At 42.9% G+C, this 15,090-nt stretch overlaps 1 protein-coding gene across 3 annotated transcripts in view; it reads right to left on the minus strand.

Annotated features, from left to right (window-relative positions):
• Positions 1–1,143: 1,143 nt before the first annotated feature.
• Positions 1,144–15,090, minus strand: part of PIP5K1B (phosphatidylinositol-4-phosphate 5-kinase type 1 beta) — a 305,430-nt gene continuing 291,483 nt past the window's right edge. For 2 of the 3 annotated variants that reach the window (XM_035029097.1, XM_035029096.1), the window contains one exon: positions 1,144–1,876. In XM_035029097.1, the coding sequence (XP_034884988.1) occupies positions 1,870–1,876 (7 nt within the window). In that variant the 3' untranslated portion in view covers positions 1,144–1,869. Of the gene's footprint in view, positions 1,877–11,971; positions 14,068–15,090 lie in introns of those variants that run through there. The other variant, XM_035029094.1, reaches the window with a different exon arrangement.

Raw genomic sequence — 15,090 nt, forward strand, 5'->3', positions numbered from 1 at the left:
GCGTTGAACAGTAATAACAAAAAACCAGATAAAGAGTATGTATTATAGGATTCCATTTATACAAAGTACTAGAACTGGCAAAACGAATCCATGATAATAGAAATCATTATAAGTTACTTTTCAGGCATTGATGGAGAGGCATCAATCCCCCCAGGGGAGGGCACAAGAAAGAGTCTGTAGGTTAGATAAATGGGTAGATTTAAAATTGGAGAGGAAGAGGAGGGGGATCCCAGGTCGGTAAACCCCTGTAATCAGAGTATCTGCTAGCACCTATGAATACTAGGGAAAGAGAGGCAAAGAATCCTCAGTTGTCTATTTCATTAGAATTCCCTGTTGAAATCCCAACCTAGGATAGATTGCCAGCACCAACTCTGCAGGCAAAATTACTACTTACACTGAGTAACCCTGGCTCTGCGTTACTTTTACGAAAAGTTAATACCAAGTTTGCTTGTAAGAATCGGCTTGCTTGGACTTGAAGTAGTTTACACTGAGCGTCTTAATCATCAGGAATGTCTTTCTGTGGTCTTGGTCATATTACTTTCTAAAGACTTTTTTTCCCCATTGTATGATTAGGCAGCCTTTCAAGCCTTTGCTGTTTGAGACACTAATGAAATTGTGTAGATTTAAGCAATAATTGCTTAAAATATTCACCGGCCCTTTCTGCTGAGTCAGTTCCTTGGTGAGAAGTATACTTGCCACTCCTATGACCTCTATCCTGTCAATATCATTTGCTTTGGCTGGTGACATGTGAGCAGAAGTTCTGTAAGCAACATCTAAGCAGAAGCTTTAAGAGCTCCCATTGCCAGTTTCACTATCATTTTTTCCCCCTGCCATACAAAGGGCATGTCCTAGATAGGAGCTGTTCTTGATTCCTATGCAGAGATTCGGGGATTGTTTGTTACCACAGCAAAACAGAGTGAAAGCTGACTTATACACCAGGATATTTGGGAAAGTCTCCAGAATAAGTTGAGTACAGTCTGCGACTGTGTCTTCTCAGGAACCAGAGAATTATCTCTCCTTCATGAAAGTCCGTTTATTTAGGATCCCTGAATATCTTAAAAATGGAGGAGTATCCATTTTAATTAATAAAAGAAATATAAAGACCATAAACCATTGGAATTAATGCACTACCACAATTGAGAACAAAATATTTTATTTCTCTCAATAAAACTATAGTTTACAATAGTATTTACTAAATAAATTATATAATTTCTCTTTTACAAGCAATAAACTAAATCACAAATATTTCAAAGACAACGTATGTACACGACATAAGGCCTTTTATAAATAGCTTTGCTTTTCTCATTTCACTAGTAAACAGTGAAAAAATCTTTATAGAAGCTAGTTTTCTATAAAGTATATGCAGACCTATTACACTGATCTTTATATGAAACCAATTTAAACTTTTAAAGACATGGGCTATGATTATAATTTTGCAAAAAAGAGCAGAATTTATACTTTATTTACCATTTTGCATGGATGGATTTTTAAAAAATAAGCCGATTACATATGTTGCTTATGTATAATCACTGGATGCATGCAAAACGAAATAATGCAGGTGTCAATAGGAAAATAGCACTTCCAAGTCCAAAATGGTGATTGGCAATGGTGTAGAAAGCAGCTTAAATAGAGCTCATGCAGTTCTTCACAGTTGAGCAAGCAACAGCAAATGATAGAATAGTGTGGTGTTTTTCACATCACATCTGCTGATCAGCCTATGGACCAAGGCTCGCCTGACACCTTGCAAACTCCTAAATCCAGCTGATTATTACTCTGTGTGCAGCGGGGGTCAGCCAAGTTCCTCTGGGTAATTCCGGAGTGGAGAAAATTCTCATCCACAACTGTGTTCATGTCTCATGGTCACCGTTTTCACTTACTGGGGAGGGGGGTAAAAAAGAAAGAAAGCTGTTAAGACTACATTTTGGCATTGACTGATAACTGCTCCTTATGAATGGGAACACAGATTCATTATTTCTCCTGATGCCTTGTACTCAGGAAATGTACACACAGAAGTGGGGGTGCATTAGGCTCGGGGATCTTCTGCAATGCTTAGCATAGTACTGCTTCTCTGGTGGATCTACAGCATGTAATAAGACCAAGGTGTATCGAGTTCCTCCTACCTCACTGCACTGTGCTAGGGCTCCGAAGGAAACAGTGCGGGCTAAGGTATGCTCCTGACCTCCAAGAGCACAGGGCTTTGAGCATGTGCTGTGGTCTAGCAGGCTTGAAGCTAATCAGAACAACTTGAACATTGTCTTGAACTCATGAACGCTGTGTTCATTTTCAAACACTATCCTTGTGACAGGGGAGTAAAAATATGTCCAGCAAATATTTTTTTTAAAAGATTTTATTTTTTTTATTTTTTAAAGATTTTATTTCTTTATTTGAGAGAGAGACACAGCGAGAGAGGGAACACAAGCAAGGGGAGTGGGAGAGGGAGAAGCAGGCTTCCCGCGGAGCAGGGAGCCCGATGCGGGGCTCGATCCCAGGACCCTGAGATCATGACCTGAGCCGAAGGCAGACGCTTAACCGACTGAGCCACCCCGGTGCCCCTTTTTAAAAGATTTTAGAGAGAGAGAGAGAGAGAGCACCAGTGGGAGAGGGAGATAGAATCCCAAGTAAACTCCACACTGAGCGTGGAGCCAGACACGGGGCTAGATCCCAGGACCCTGAGATCACTACCTGAGCAGAAACCAAGAGCTGGACGCTCAACTGACTGAGCCACCCAGGTGCTCACAGCAAATATTTTTTATTATTTATTTATAATCTCTAGACCCAACGTGGGGCTCAAACTCCTGACCCCGACATCAAGAGATGCATGCTCTTCTGACTGAGCCACCCAGATGCCCGTCCAGCAAATATTTAACCTAAAATGGTAACCATTTAAGGTCAGAGACTGCTAATTCAACCTGTGACAGTTAAACCAAGCTACATATGGGGAGGCAGTACTATGTTCAGTTTTTAGAGACAAACACGGTGGGCTAAGTCCATTGATTTCCTAATTATTACAGCTCCAGAGCATTAGGCATATTATTGAACCTTCTTTATACCTTGTTTTATCTGTACAAGGGAGTAATAAATCCTACTTTATAGGGTAGTGGTAAGGGATAAACTTTTCTTTGGGGAAATACAGTGTGTGTATCTATGTGAGTGTTGGTATCCACACACACACACGATATACACAAATTACGTATGTATCATTTAGTGCCAGGCATGTGCTAGTATCCTCGCAAGAACCGTCGAGAAGGTTGGAGCTGGAATCACAGAGACTGTGTGGCCCAACACACTCATTTGGGGGCTGAAAAAACGAACACAAAGTTTGAAATGACTCTGCAAATTATTAAGAGACTATGTCAAAGATTCTATTTAAAAATGAGTATTTTGTCATGTAATTTTAAGCTTAATGAGAGTTGTAATTTTTATTAGTTTCCACTTTGTTAATCTAAGTCAGGAAGGTTTGCCTGCTTAAATGCACAACTTGCTCGAACTGTCACTCAAATCCTCTTTCAGAAATAGCTCGTGTCTGGTGCCAGGCGCTGTAGGAGTGGGCAAAGCAGAAGCTGCCCACGCGGGGCACCTGGGTGGCTCAGTCGTTAAGCGTCTGCCTTTGGCTCGGGTCATGATCCCGGGGTCCTGGGATCGAGTCCCACATCGGACTCCCTGCTCAGCGGGAGGCCTGCTTCTCCCTCTCCCACGCCCCCTGCTTGTGTTCCTGCTCTTGCTGTCTCTCTCTGTCAAATAAATAAATAAAATCTTAAAAAAAAAAAAAAAAAAAAAAAGAAGCTGCCCACGCTCTCAGGACGGGTGTCTGTAGCGTGGACTTTGCTCAGGCTCAGTCTGATAACTTGGTGTGGTGCATATCAATCAGGGACATAAAAAAATCCAAATAAAATGATATGCTCCTACTAATCAGCTTTATAAGTCCTTTCTTTTTTCTTTTCTTTTTTTTAAAAGATTGTATTTTAGAGAGAAAGCATGTGAGCATGGGGAGGGGGGCGAGGGAGAGGGAGAGAGAGACCCAAGCAGACTGTGCCAAGTGCAGAGTCCCATGCTCAGCTCGATCTCATGACCCTGAGATCATGACCTGAGCTGAAACCGAGTTGGACATTCAACTGACCGTACCCCCCCCAGGTGCCCCTGTATCCTTTCTTATAAATAAAAACCAAAAACTGAAAGGTGATAGTTCTGTTCTTGTTCTCTAGATCACAGCTGGAGGTCTCTGTCTGGGTCCTAATGTTACCCTTGGAGAAGGCCATGACCCAGTTAGACCCATGCCGGAGATGACCCACCAGGGAAGGGCTCCAAACCCAAGATCCCATGAAATGGCCAGAAACCTGGGTGTTTTGGTCTAGAAAAGGAGACCTAGAGATGGGGCATAAGAGCTACCTCCCAATATCTGAAGGTTGGCTACGGGGAAGGAAGAGTTGGGTACCAGTTTAGGCCTAGGACACATGTCCCCCACAATAGTGGCACAGATGGCATGATTCTGGGGGTGGGGGTCAGAGCATCAGAATGTGTGAAGTGAGTAGCAAAAGCTTCACCCCTCCTCGTCTTTTCCTATCAGGCCCTCTGACCCGCATGTCCTACCCCAGGCACATGAGTCCAGTTTCCCATCTGTTGAGACCAGTGGGTGACAATAAATGGCTCTAAGACCAGAACTGGGACAAACTCATGGAAGCCAGTTTAGCTTCACCCTGGAAGTGTTTCCGGACCAGAGTAAAGACATGAGTAGTCCGTGAAGGAGGGGTGGTTGCTGTCGCCGGTCACGGAGGGCTGATGCTGACCAGCTTCTGGGTAGAGCTGAGGCAGGAGACCCAGCATCCAGAACGTGCTCTGTATGTGGCGAACAGTTGAGGGGACTTGGGCAGTCATGGTGGGCTGTGGCAGTGAATCTCAGAGTTCCGTTTCAACCACAGGACTTTATTAAATACCGCTGATAAATTTATGTCCCCAAATAACTCAGAATATTGTAGAGATTTCCTGTATATAAATTACTCTCTGAAAAAAGTAATAGTTGGGTGTTTTTCAAAATGGGTTAAATTGGTAATTTAGTAAAAAAAAAAAAAAATGAGGCTTTATAATAAAACATACTCTCTCCTTGTTGTTAAGAAAAAAGGAGTTCTTGGGGCGCCTGGGTGGCTCAGATGGTTAAGCGTCTGCCTTCGGCTCAGGTCATGATCCCAGAGTCCTGGGATCGAGTCCCGCATTGGGCTCCCTGCTCCTTGGGAGCCTGCTTCTCCCTCTGCCTCTCTCTGTCTCTCATGAATAAATAAATAAAATCTTAACAAAAAAAAAAAAAAGAAAAGAAAAAAGAAAAAAGGAGTTCTTTCCAGCTGGGGTCATAAAAAATCCTTTATATCCACACTTCATAAGTTTTTTTTTTAAACTGATGATGTAGAAGTTTCTGTAAACTTGTATGAACACCCACTCTCACCTCCAGGGTACAAGAATGTCTACGTGGGGGAAGAACTACCAACTCTCTCTCCATGTTATAATGTAGCCCTGGGATGACATGGTTGGCTACATGAAAGTGTCTGTTTTGCACTAATTTATAACTGTCATAAAATGAGGTGGCCTGACAGGTCTTTAAGTCTGCGTGGAATCTAAAAGCACAGTGTCTCCTTGCTTGGCCACGGTGAGAAGTCTATAGAAAGCAGTTTTATTATCCCCTTACTTAGTAGAAGATGTGCTATAATTTTCCTTCAAATTATAACCCTCCAGTCCTCTATTACCCATCACTGGAGAGACGAAAGCAACAGCCGACTATCCCACCAGGACCCCACGAAGCCCCTGAATTTATTCATCAAACAGTGGGGTTCCCATGCTGTGTCCCTCCAGCTCCCCAACACGGAGACGGGCTTCTCACCATATCAGTGCCCAAAAGAGTAGCAACTTTTGAGGTGACCTGAGATCCAACCACCCCTGGCCTTGCGGCTTTAGAAACAGAAATGGGAACCGGCGCTTTGGCAAGAGAGCTCAGCCAGATCTCCGAGAAGGGATGACAGACAGGACGTCATGTGAGCTGTCACCATCTGAGTGGCTGGGTGGAGGTGTGCCCGCCGTCTTCTGGCCGCAGTGATGCCAGGGTTTCTGCCCAGAGCACGTGGTGCTTGGAGAGTACAAGATATTTTAAATGCTGAGACCGGACATGGCAGGTGTGATAGTAGCTGGTACAAAAAGTAAAAGAGTATTTAGGGACAGACGGTGCCCAACGTAGGGTAGCTTGACTTAGGATTTTTCGACTTTCGGTGGTGTGAAGGTGGTATGCATTCCGTAGAAGCTCAACTTCGAATTCTGAATGGTGCTCTTTGCCTGGGCTAGCACCATGTGGTAGGAGCCTCTCTCGGGACGCTGGGCAGCAAGCCACCTTTCGGTCAGCCCCACGATCACGGTACAGGTAAAACCATTCTGTACCCATACGACCATTTGGCTTTTCACGAAATTACATAAACTTGGTGTTAGATGATCTTGCTCGACTGTAGGCTACTGTCCGTGTCCTGAGCACTTCCAGGCAGGCTGGGCTAAGCCATGGTATTCAGTAGGCTGGGTGTCCTAAATGCACTTTCCATTTAGGATATTTTCAACTTAACATGGGTTTATTGGGACAGAACCCCATCATAAGCCAAGATCTGTATTTCTGTGGCCTAATCCCACAGTGTTACTTATTCCACACATGTGTGTTTATGTCTGGGAGTGCGTGAGATGGAAATGTATTTCTATTTCCACTTAAACCCGAGGACTTAATTTTATGATGGAAACTACACAATAATGCCCACATGGGGTCAAAGATTGCAAAGCTTTTTCATAATTAAAATTATGTAAACACGAACACAGCGAAAGAAAGGAAAACAGCAAATCAAAAGCAGTCTGTTTCCTAACTAACCAAGAAGCCCTGCCTGAGGTTGGACCACACTGGGGGGGGGGGGGGGGAGGCCTGATACCCCAGGAGGACCCTAAAAGTGGAGCCCTCCAACATGGGCTTCCCAGAGCCATGTGCAGAGGGCATCAAAGTTGAGACACTGCATTTCTTTTTTCTTTTCTTTTTTTTTTAAAGATTTTATTTATTTATTTGACAGAAAGAGACACAGCGAGAGAGGGAACACAAGCAGGGGGAGTGGGAGAGGGAGAAGCAGGCTCCCCGCAGAGCAGGGAGCCCGATGGGGGACTTGATCCCAGGACCCTGGGATCATGACCTGAGCTGAAGGCAGACGCTTAACCGACGAGCCACCCAGGCGCCCGAGACACTGCATTTCTGAGGTCTCCTTTCTAGGCTTGTTTCCAAGCCTTATATACATATTTTTTCCCCAAACATTTTGCCTGAGAAACACACACACCCATACCCTTAACCTGTTTATTTTTTGAAATTTTAATTTTTTTTTTTATTGAAGGACAGTTGACACACGATGTTACATTAGTTCCAGGTATAAAACCTAGTGATTTGACTTGTCTCTACGTTATGCTACGCTCACTGGAAGTGTGGTTACCATCTGTCTCCATAAAATGCTGTTACATACCACTGCTGTATTCTCCATGTGGTACCTTCTGTTCCCATACCTTACTCAGTCCGTAACTGGAAGCCTGTGTCTCCCACTCCCCTTCACTCATTTTGCCCCTTCCCCCACCACTCTCCCCTCTGGCAATCATCAGTTTGCTCTCTGTATTTATGAGTCTATTTCTGCTTTTTGTTGTTTAGATTGCATATACAAGTGAAATCATGTATTTGTCTTTGTCTGACTTCACTTAGCATAGTACCCTTTAGCTCCATCAATATTGTGGCAAATGGCAAGATCTTTTTTTTTTTTTTACGTCTGAGTAATAATCCATGGTGTATATGTATCCTGTCTTCTTTATCCATTCATCAGTCGATGGACACTTGGACTGCTTCCGTATCTTGGGTACTGTAAATAATGCTGCAATAAATACAGGGGTGCATGTGCCTTTTAGAATTAGTGTTTTTGTTTTCTTTGGATAAATACCCAGTAGCGGAATTACTGGATCATATGGTATTTCTATTATTAACTTTGTGAGAAACCTCCTTAGTGTTTTCCATAGTGGCTGTTACTGTTTACATTCCCACCAGTAATGCACAAGGGTTCCTTTTTCTCCACATCCTCGCCAACACTTACTTCTTGACTTTTTGATTCTAGCCATTCTGACAAGTGTGAAGGGATTCCCTGCTGTGGTTTTGATTAGCATTTCCTTGATGATGAGTCTGTTGGCATTGGTATGCCTTCTTTGGAAAAATGTCTACTCAGATTTTATTTATATTTGAAAGAGAGAGAGAGATTATGAGTGCAGCAGAGGGAGCACGAAGGGAGGGGCAGAGGGAGAGGGAGAAGCAGACTCCCTGCTGAGCAGAGAGCCCCATGCGGGGCTCCATCCCAGGACGCTGGGATCATGACCTGAGCCAAAGGCAGACGCTTAACGACTGAGCCACCCAGGCGCCCCCAGATTTTATTTTTAAATCAGACTGTGTGTGTATGTGTTGAATTGTATAAATTCTTTATTTTGGATACTACCTCTTATGGGATATATTGATTGCAAATATCTTCTCTTGTTCAGTGGGTTGCCTTTTTCATTTTGTTGATGGTTTGCTTTGCTGTGGAGAAGCTTTTCATTTTGGTGTAGTCCCAGTAGTTAATTTTGGCATTTGTTTCCCTTGTCTGAGGAGACCTACCTAGAAAAACGTTTCCATAGCCAATGTCAAAGAAATTACTGCCTTTGCTTTTTTTTAGGGATTTAATGGTTTTACATCTCACATTTTGGTTTTTAATCCACTTTGAGTTTATTTTTTTGTGTATGGCGTGAGAAAGTGGTCCAGTTTCATTCTTTGGCTGTAGCTGTCCAGTTTTCCCAGCACCACTGATCAAAGAGAGTATCTTTTCCCCATTGTATATTCGTGCCTTCTCTGTCATAGATTAATGGACCATCAGTGTGTGGTTTTATTTATGGGCTCTCTTCCACTGATCTTTGCATCTATTTTTGTGACAATACTATACTGTGTTCGTTACTATAGCTTTGCAATAGATCCTAAAATCTGGGATTGTGATACCTCCAGTTTTCTTCTTCCTTAAGACTGTTTTGGGTATTTCAGGGTCTTTTGTACTTCCATACAAATTTTAGTATTATTGTCCTAGCTCTGTGAAAAGTGCTGTTGGTGTTTTGATAGGGATTGAACTGAACTTGTACATTGCTTTGGGTAGTATGAACATTTTAACAATATTAATTCTTGCAATCCAAGAGCATGGACTATATTTTCATTTGTGTCATCTTCAATTTCTCTTATCAGTGTTATGTAGTTTGCAGAGTTCGGGCCTTTTACCTCCTTAAACTTATTCCTAGGTATTTTATTACTTGTGGTGCAAATATAAATGGAGTTACTTTCTTTTTTTAAGGTTTTATTTATTTATTTGAGAGAGAGAATGAGAGAGAGCACATGAGAGGGGGGAGGGTCAGAGGGAGAAGCAGACTCCCTGCTGAGCAGGGAGCCCGATGCGGGACTCGATCCAGGGACTCCAGGATCATGACCTGAGCCGAAGGCAGTCACTTAACCAACTGAGCCACCCAGGCGCCCTGGAGTTACTTTCTTAATTTCTCTTTGTGCTACTTGGTTATTAGTGTCTAGAAACTCAACTGATTTCTGTGTATTTTGTGTCCTATAACTTCACTGACATCACTTATTAGTTCTAATAGTTTTTTGGTGGAGTCTTTAGGGTTTTCTATGGTTTTCTATGTATAGTATCATCTGCAAATAGTGACAGTTTTCTTACCAATTTTGATGCCTTTTATTTCTTGTCTGATTGCTGTGGCTACCTCCAGGCTTGGTTTGTTCTTTTTTCTAGTTACTTTAAGTGTAAGGTTAGTTTTTTAGTTTTTTTTTTTTTTTTTTGAGATACTTTCTCTTGAGAAAGGTATCAGTATAAATTTTCCTCTTAGAAATGCTTTAGTTGGGGCACCTGGGTGGCTCAGCCATTAAGCGTCTGCCTTCGGCTCAGGTCATGATCCCAGGGTCCTGGGATCGAGCCCTGCATTGGGCTCCCTGCTTGGCGGGAAGCCTGCTTCTCCCTCTCCCACTCCCCCTGCTTGTGTTCCTTCTCTCGCTGTGTCTCTCTCTCTCAAATAAATAAAATCTTTAAAAAAAAAAGAGAAATGCTTTAGTTGTGTCCCAAAGATTTTGGACTGTTGTTTTTAGTTTCTTTTGTCTCCATGTATTTTTTCAATTTCCTTTTTCATTTCTTTGTTGACCCATTGGCTATTTAGTAGCATGGTGTTTAGCCTCCAAAGTGTTTGTGTTTTTTCCAATTTTTTTCCTTTTGATTGATAACTAGTTTCATTCTGTTGTGATTGGAGAATATGCATGATATGATTTCAGTCTTTTTAAATTTATTGAAATTTGTTTTGTGGCCTAACATGTGATATGTCCTGGAGAATGTTCCATGTGCATTTGAAAATAATGCATTCAGTTGATTTTGCATGGAATGTTCCAGATATATTCAGGTCTATCTGGTTGTGTGTGTGTGTTTAAGATTTTATTTATTTAGGGGCACCTGGGTGGCTCAGTTGGTTAAGCGACTGCCTTCGGCTCAGGTCATGATCCTGGAGTCCCGGGATCGAGTCCCACATCGGGCTCCCTGCTCGGCAGGGGGTCTGCTTCTCCCTCTGACCCGCTTCCCTCTCGTGCTGTCTCTCATTCTCTCTCTCAAATAAATAAATAAAATCTTAAAAAAAAAAAAGATTTTATTTATTTATTTGAGAGAGAGCAAGCAGGGGGAGTGGCAAAGGGAGAGGGAGAAGCAGACCCCCCACTGAGCAGGGAGCCTGACACGGGGCTTGACCTGCAGCTTGATCCCAGGACCCCAAGACCATGATCTGAGCTGAAATCAAGAGTCCGAAGGTTAACCGACTGAGCCACCCAGGGGCCCCTACAGTCTTTCTTTTAAAGTCTATTTATTTTGTTTAAGTATTGCTATCCTGGCTTTTTTCTCCCACTTGCATCTGCATGGAACATAATTTTTTCCATCCCTTCACTTTTGGTCTATCTGTGTCTTTAGGTCTAAAGTGAGTGTTTTTTAGGCAGCATAGAAATAGATCTTGATTTTTTATGCATTCTGCTGTCTCATGTTTTTTGATTAAATATAAATCATCTAAATGCTCCAACATAATTATTGATAGCTATGTACTACTGCCATTTTGTTAAGTGTCTAAACCTACATTTAAAAGATGTATTTAGTCAATAAAATTTTGTAAGAGCTGGAATGTGGTGGCCAGGCAGAGCTTCGCAATGGTCAGACTGGCCAATATGAACAGCACTAAAAATGGCCACAAAGTCTCCATGTTCCGTGAGCTCTTGGGGTGATGTTCTTTTTTTTTTTTTTTTTTAAGATTTTATTTATTTATTTGACAGAGAGAGACACAGTGAGAGAGGGAACACAAGCAGGGGGAGTGGGAGAGGGAGAAGCAGGCTTCCCACAGAGCAGGGAGCCTGATGCGGGGCTCGATCCCAGGACCCTGGAATCATGACCTGAGCCAAAGGCAGACGCTTAAGGACTGAGCCACCCAGGCACCCGGGGTGATGTTCTTTTTAAACTCTATCTACCTTAGGTATAGGCCAAGGGCTCCATGGTTTTCCTGTATGGTGTCCAAATGCATCCTCACTTTGGTTTCAGGATGAAAATTTTTTTTTTTTAATATTGTATTTATTCATTTGAGAGAGAGAGGTTGAGAACCCACAGAGGGAGAGTGAGAGGGAGAAGCAGATTTCCCGCTGAGCAGAGAGCCTGACACGGGGGCTCCATCCCAGGAGCCTGAGATCATGACCTGAGCCGAAGGCAGATACCCAACAGACTGAGCCACCCAGGTGCCCCTCAGATTGAAATTCTCATCCATTACACATGTGAGGAAAGCACTGATTTTTTTTTTCTTTCCAGGCTGACATAGGTAATAATCCCCTATTTCCTTTTTCTACACCAAGCTCCTATTTCCATCAGCAATTTCTGAATTCTGTTTACCTCAGCCCTGCTCTGTTTCCTTTCTATTATCTATTCTTAGTCTCCTGGCTGATGTTCCTTCTATAGCCATGACAGCACAGCACCTAGTCCTGCCTCGCTGCACTCACTGTGGCCAAAACACACAGCGTCACCACCTACATGTACAGAAAGGCTTCACAATGCCTCATCCTAATCTCATGTCCGTGGCTCTGGGGTCCCCTCCATCTCTCAATCGGGGTTCACCAGATTGACTTCTCAGAACTCCCTGAATTTCAAACACAAAACAGCCACCACTGGACTCTGGGAAGTTTTGAATCTTTTTTCTTCTTTTAGCTGAGGCTCTATATTTGCATTTTACTGTATTCCTCCCTACCTCATGTTGGGGGTTACTTCCCAAGGCACAAGCACTAGAAGATAGATAGGAGGGGGGGATTTCTCTTAGTCCAGTCGCTGCAGGAATATAAAAGCTCACCGTTTTCCTGGAGGTGAAATGAAGGTTCAGACTAGCGCTCCAGAAGTGAGGACCTGGCACATGAATAGGTCCCATCACACACTGCTGTGCCATTTCACAGATGGAAGGAACCTTAGAGAAGCTAGGGTCCAAGCTGCCTACCTTGACACTTAAAAAATTTTTTTAGGCTTGGAATCAGAGGTGGAAATACTTTTCTGAGAACCAGGAACTGTAGGCGTTGAACCAAGAACCCATGAGGCAGAATGAGAAATTTGGAATGTCCTTGAAGGGTATATCCAGTTTGGATGAGAACCACCATGTTGTGCCCAGTCTGGCAGAACGTGTGCTGAAATTTGAGCTCTTGGCAGCACAGGGAGTACCGGGCCTCGTGCCCACGATTAAATGGCCTATCAAAGAATTCCATACCAAGCAGCAGATAGATGACAGGTGTACTTGGAGATGATGTGGGTTAGGTTCCAGATCATCACAATGAAGTGCATGCTGAAACAGGCAAATGAATCTTTCGGTGTTGCAGTGCATATCAAAGTTATGTTTAGACTATACTGTAGTCTGCTACGTGTGCAACAGGACTATGTCTAAAGAACAATGAACATGCTTTAATTAAAAAATCTGGTATTGCCAAGGAAGGGCTAACCATCATCTCAGCTTTCAGCAAACTGTAATCTCTTTGCTGGTGGGGGGGGTCTTGCCTTGATGTTGATGATGGCTGACTGATCAGAGTGCTGGTTGCTGAAGGTTGGGGAGACTGTGGCCATTTCTTAAAATAAGACAGCAATGAAGCTTGCTGCATTGATCGACTCTTGCTTTCATGAATCATTTCTCTGTAGGATGCGATGCTGTTGGGTAGCATTTTACCCACAGTAGAACTTCTTTCAAAATTGTGGCCAATCCTCTCAAACCCTGCTGATGCTCTATCAACTAAGTTTGTGTAATAGTTGAAATTCTTTGCCGTCATTTCAACAATCTTCACAGTATCTTCGCCAGGAATAGATTCCATCTCAAGAAACCATTTTCTTTATCTACAAGAAACAACTCATCTGTTCAGGTTATATCATGGGATTGCAGCAATTCGGTCCCATCTTCAGGCTCTCCTGCTAGTTTTCTTGCTCTTCGCACCACATTTGCAGTTATGTCCTCCACTGAAATCTTGAATCTCTCAAAGTCATCCATAAGGATTGGAATCAGCTTCTTCCAAACTCTTATTCATGTTGATATTTTGACCTCTTCCCATGAATTACGAATGTTCTTTATGACATCTAGGATAGTAAATCCTTTCCAGAACATTTTCAATTTACTCTGCCCTGATCCATCAGAGGAATCATGATGTTTGGCAGCTATGGCCTTAAGAAATGTATTTCTTAAGACTTGAAAGTCACAATGACTCCTTGCTCCATGGGCTCCAGAATGGATGTTTTGTTAGCAGGCTCGAAAACAACAGTTTCACTGTACATCTCCATCAGAGCTGTTGGGTGACTGGGTGCATTGTCCAGGAACAGCAATATTTTGAAGGGAATATTGTTTTCTGAGCAATAGGTCTCAACAGTGGGCTTGAAATACTCAGTAAACCATGCTGGAAACAGATGTGCAGTCATCTAGGCTTTGTTCCATCTACAAGAGCACAGAAGTAGTAGGATTTGCATAATTCTTAAGGGCCCTGGGATTTTCAGAATGGTAAATGAGCACCACCTTCAACTTAAAGTCACGTTAGCCCCTACTAGCCTCTACCAAGAGGGGCAGCCTGTCCTTCGAAGCTTTCAGGGCAGGCTTTGAGTCCTCCAGCTATGTAAGTCCTAGATGGTATCTTCTTCAGATATAAGACTGTTGTGGCTACACTGAAAATCTGTTGGTCAGTGTAGCTGCCTTCATTAATGATCTTAGCTAGATTCTCTGGATCACTGGCTGCAACTCCTACATCAGCCCTTGGTGCTTCGCCTTACACGTTCATGTCATGGACATGGCTTCCTTCCTTAAACCTCATGAACCAACCCCCTGCTAGCTGCAGACTTTTCTTCTGCAGCTTCCTTACCTCTCAGCCTTCACAGAATTGGAGAGAGTTAGGGCCTTGCTGGGGATTACACTTTGGCTCAAGGAATTGTTATGGCTGGTTTGGTCTTCTATCCAGACCACTAGAACTTTCTTCCTATGAGCAATAAGGCCGTTTCACTTTCTTATCATTTCTGTATTCACTGGAGTAGGGCTTTCAGTTTCGTTCAAGAGCCCTTCCTTTGCATTCACATCTTGGCTAACTGTTGGGTGTAAGAGGCCTAGCTTATGGTCCATCTCTATTTCCAAAATGCTTTCCTTGTTAAGCTTAATCACGTCTAGCTTTTGATTTAAAGTGAGAGATCTGAGACTCTTCCTTTTTCTTGAACACTTAGAGGCCCTTGTAGGGTTATTAACTGACCTAATTTCAATATTGTTATATGCCAGGGAATAGGAGGGCCTGAGGAGAGGGAAAGAGATAGGGAAATGGCCACGGGGTGGGGCAGTCAGAACACACATTTATTAAGTTGGCTGTCTCATGTAGGTGTGGTTTGTGGCTCCCCAAACTATTAGAGATCACTAAAACAAATATAATAATGAAAAAGTTTGAAATGTTATAAAAATTACCAGATTGTGACACACAGACAC

Source organism: Mirounga leonina, unplaced genomic scaffold, assembly GCF_011800145.1.
Source record: "Mirounga leonina isolate KUSES-001 unplaced genomic scaffold, KU_Mleo_1.0 Mir_224, whole genome shotgun sequence".
In the NCBI taxonomy this organism is placed as follows: Eukaryota; Metazoa; Chordata; class Mammalia; order Carnivora; family Phocidae; genus Mirounga; species Mirounga leonina.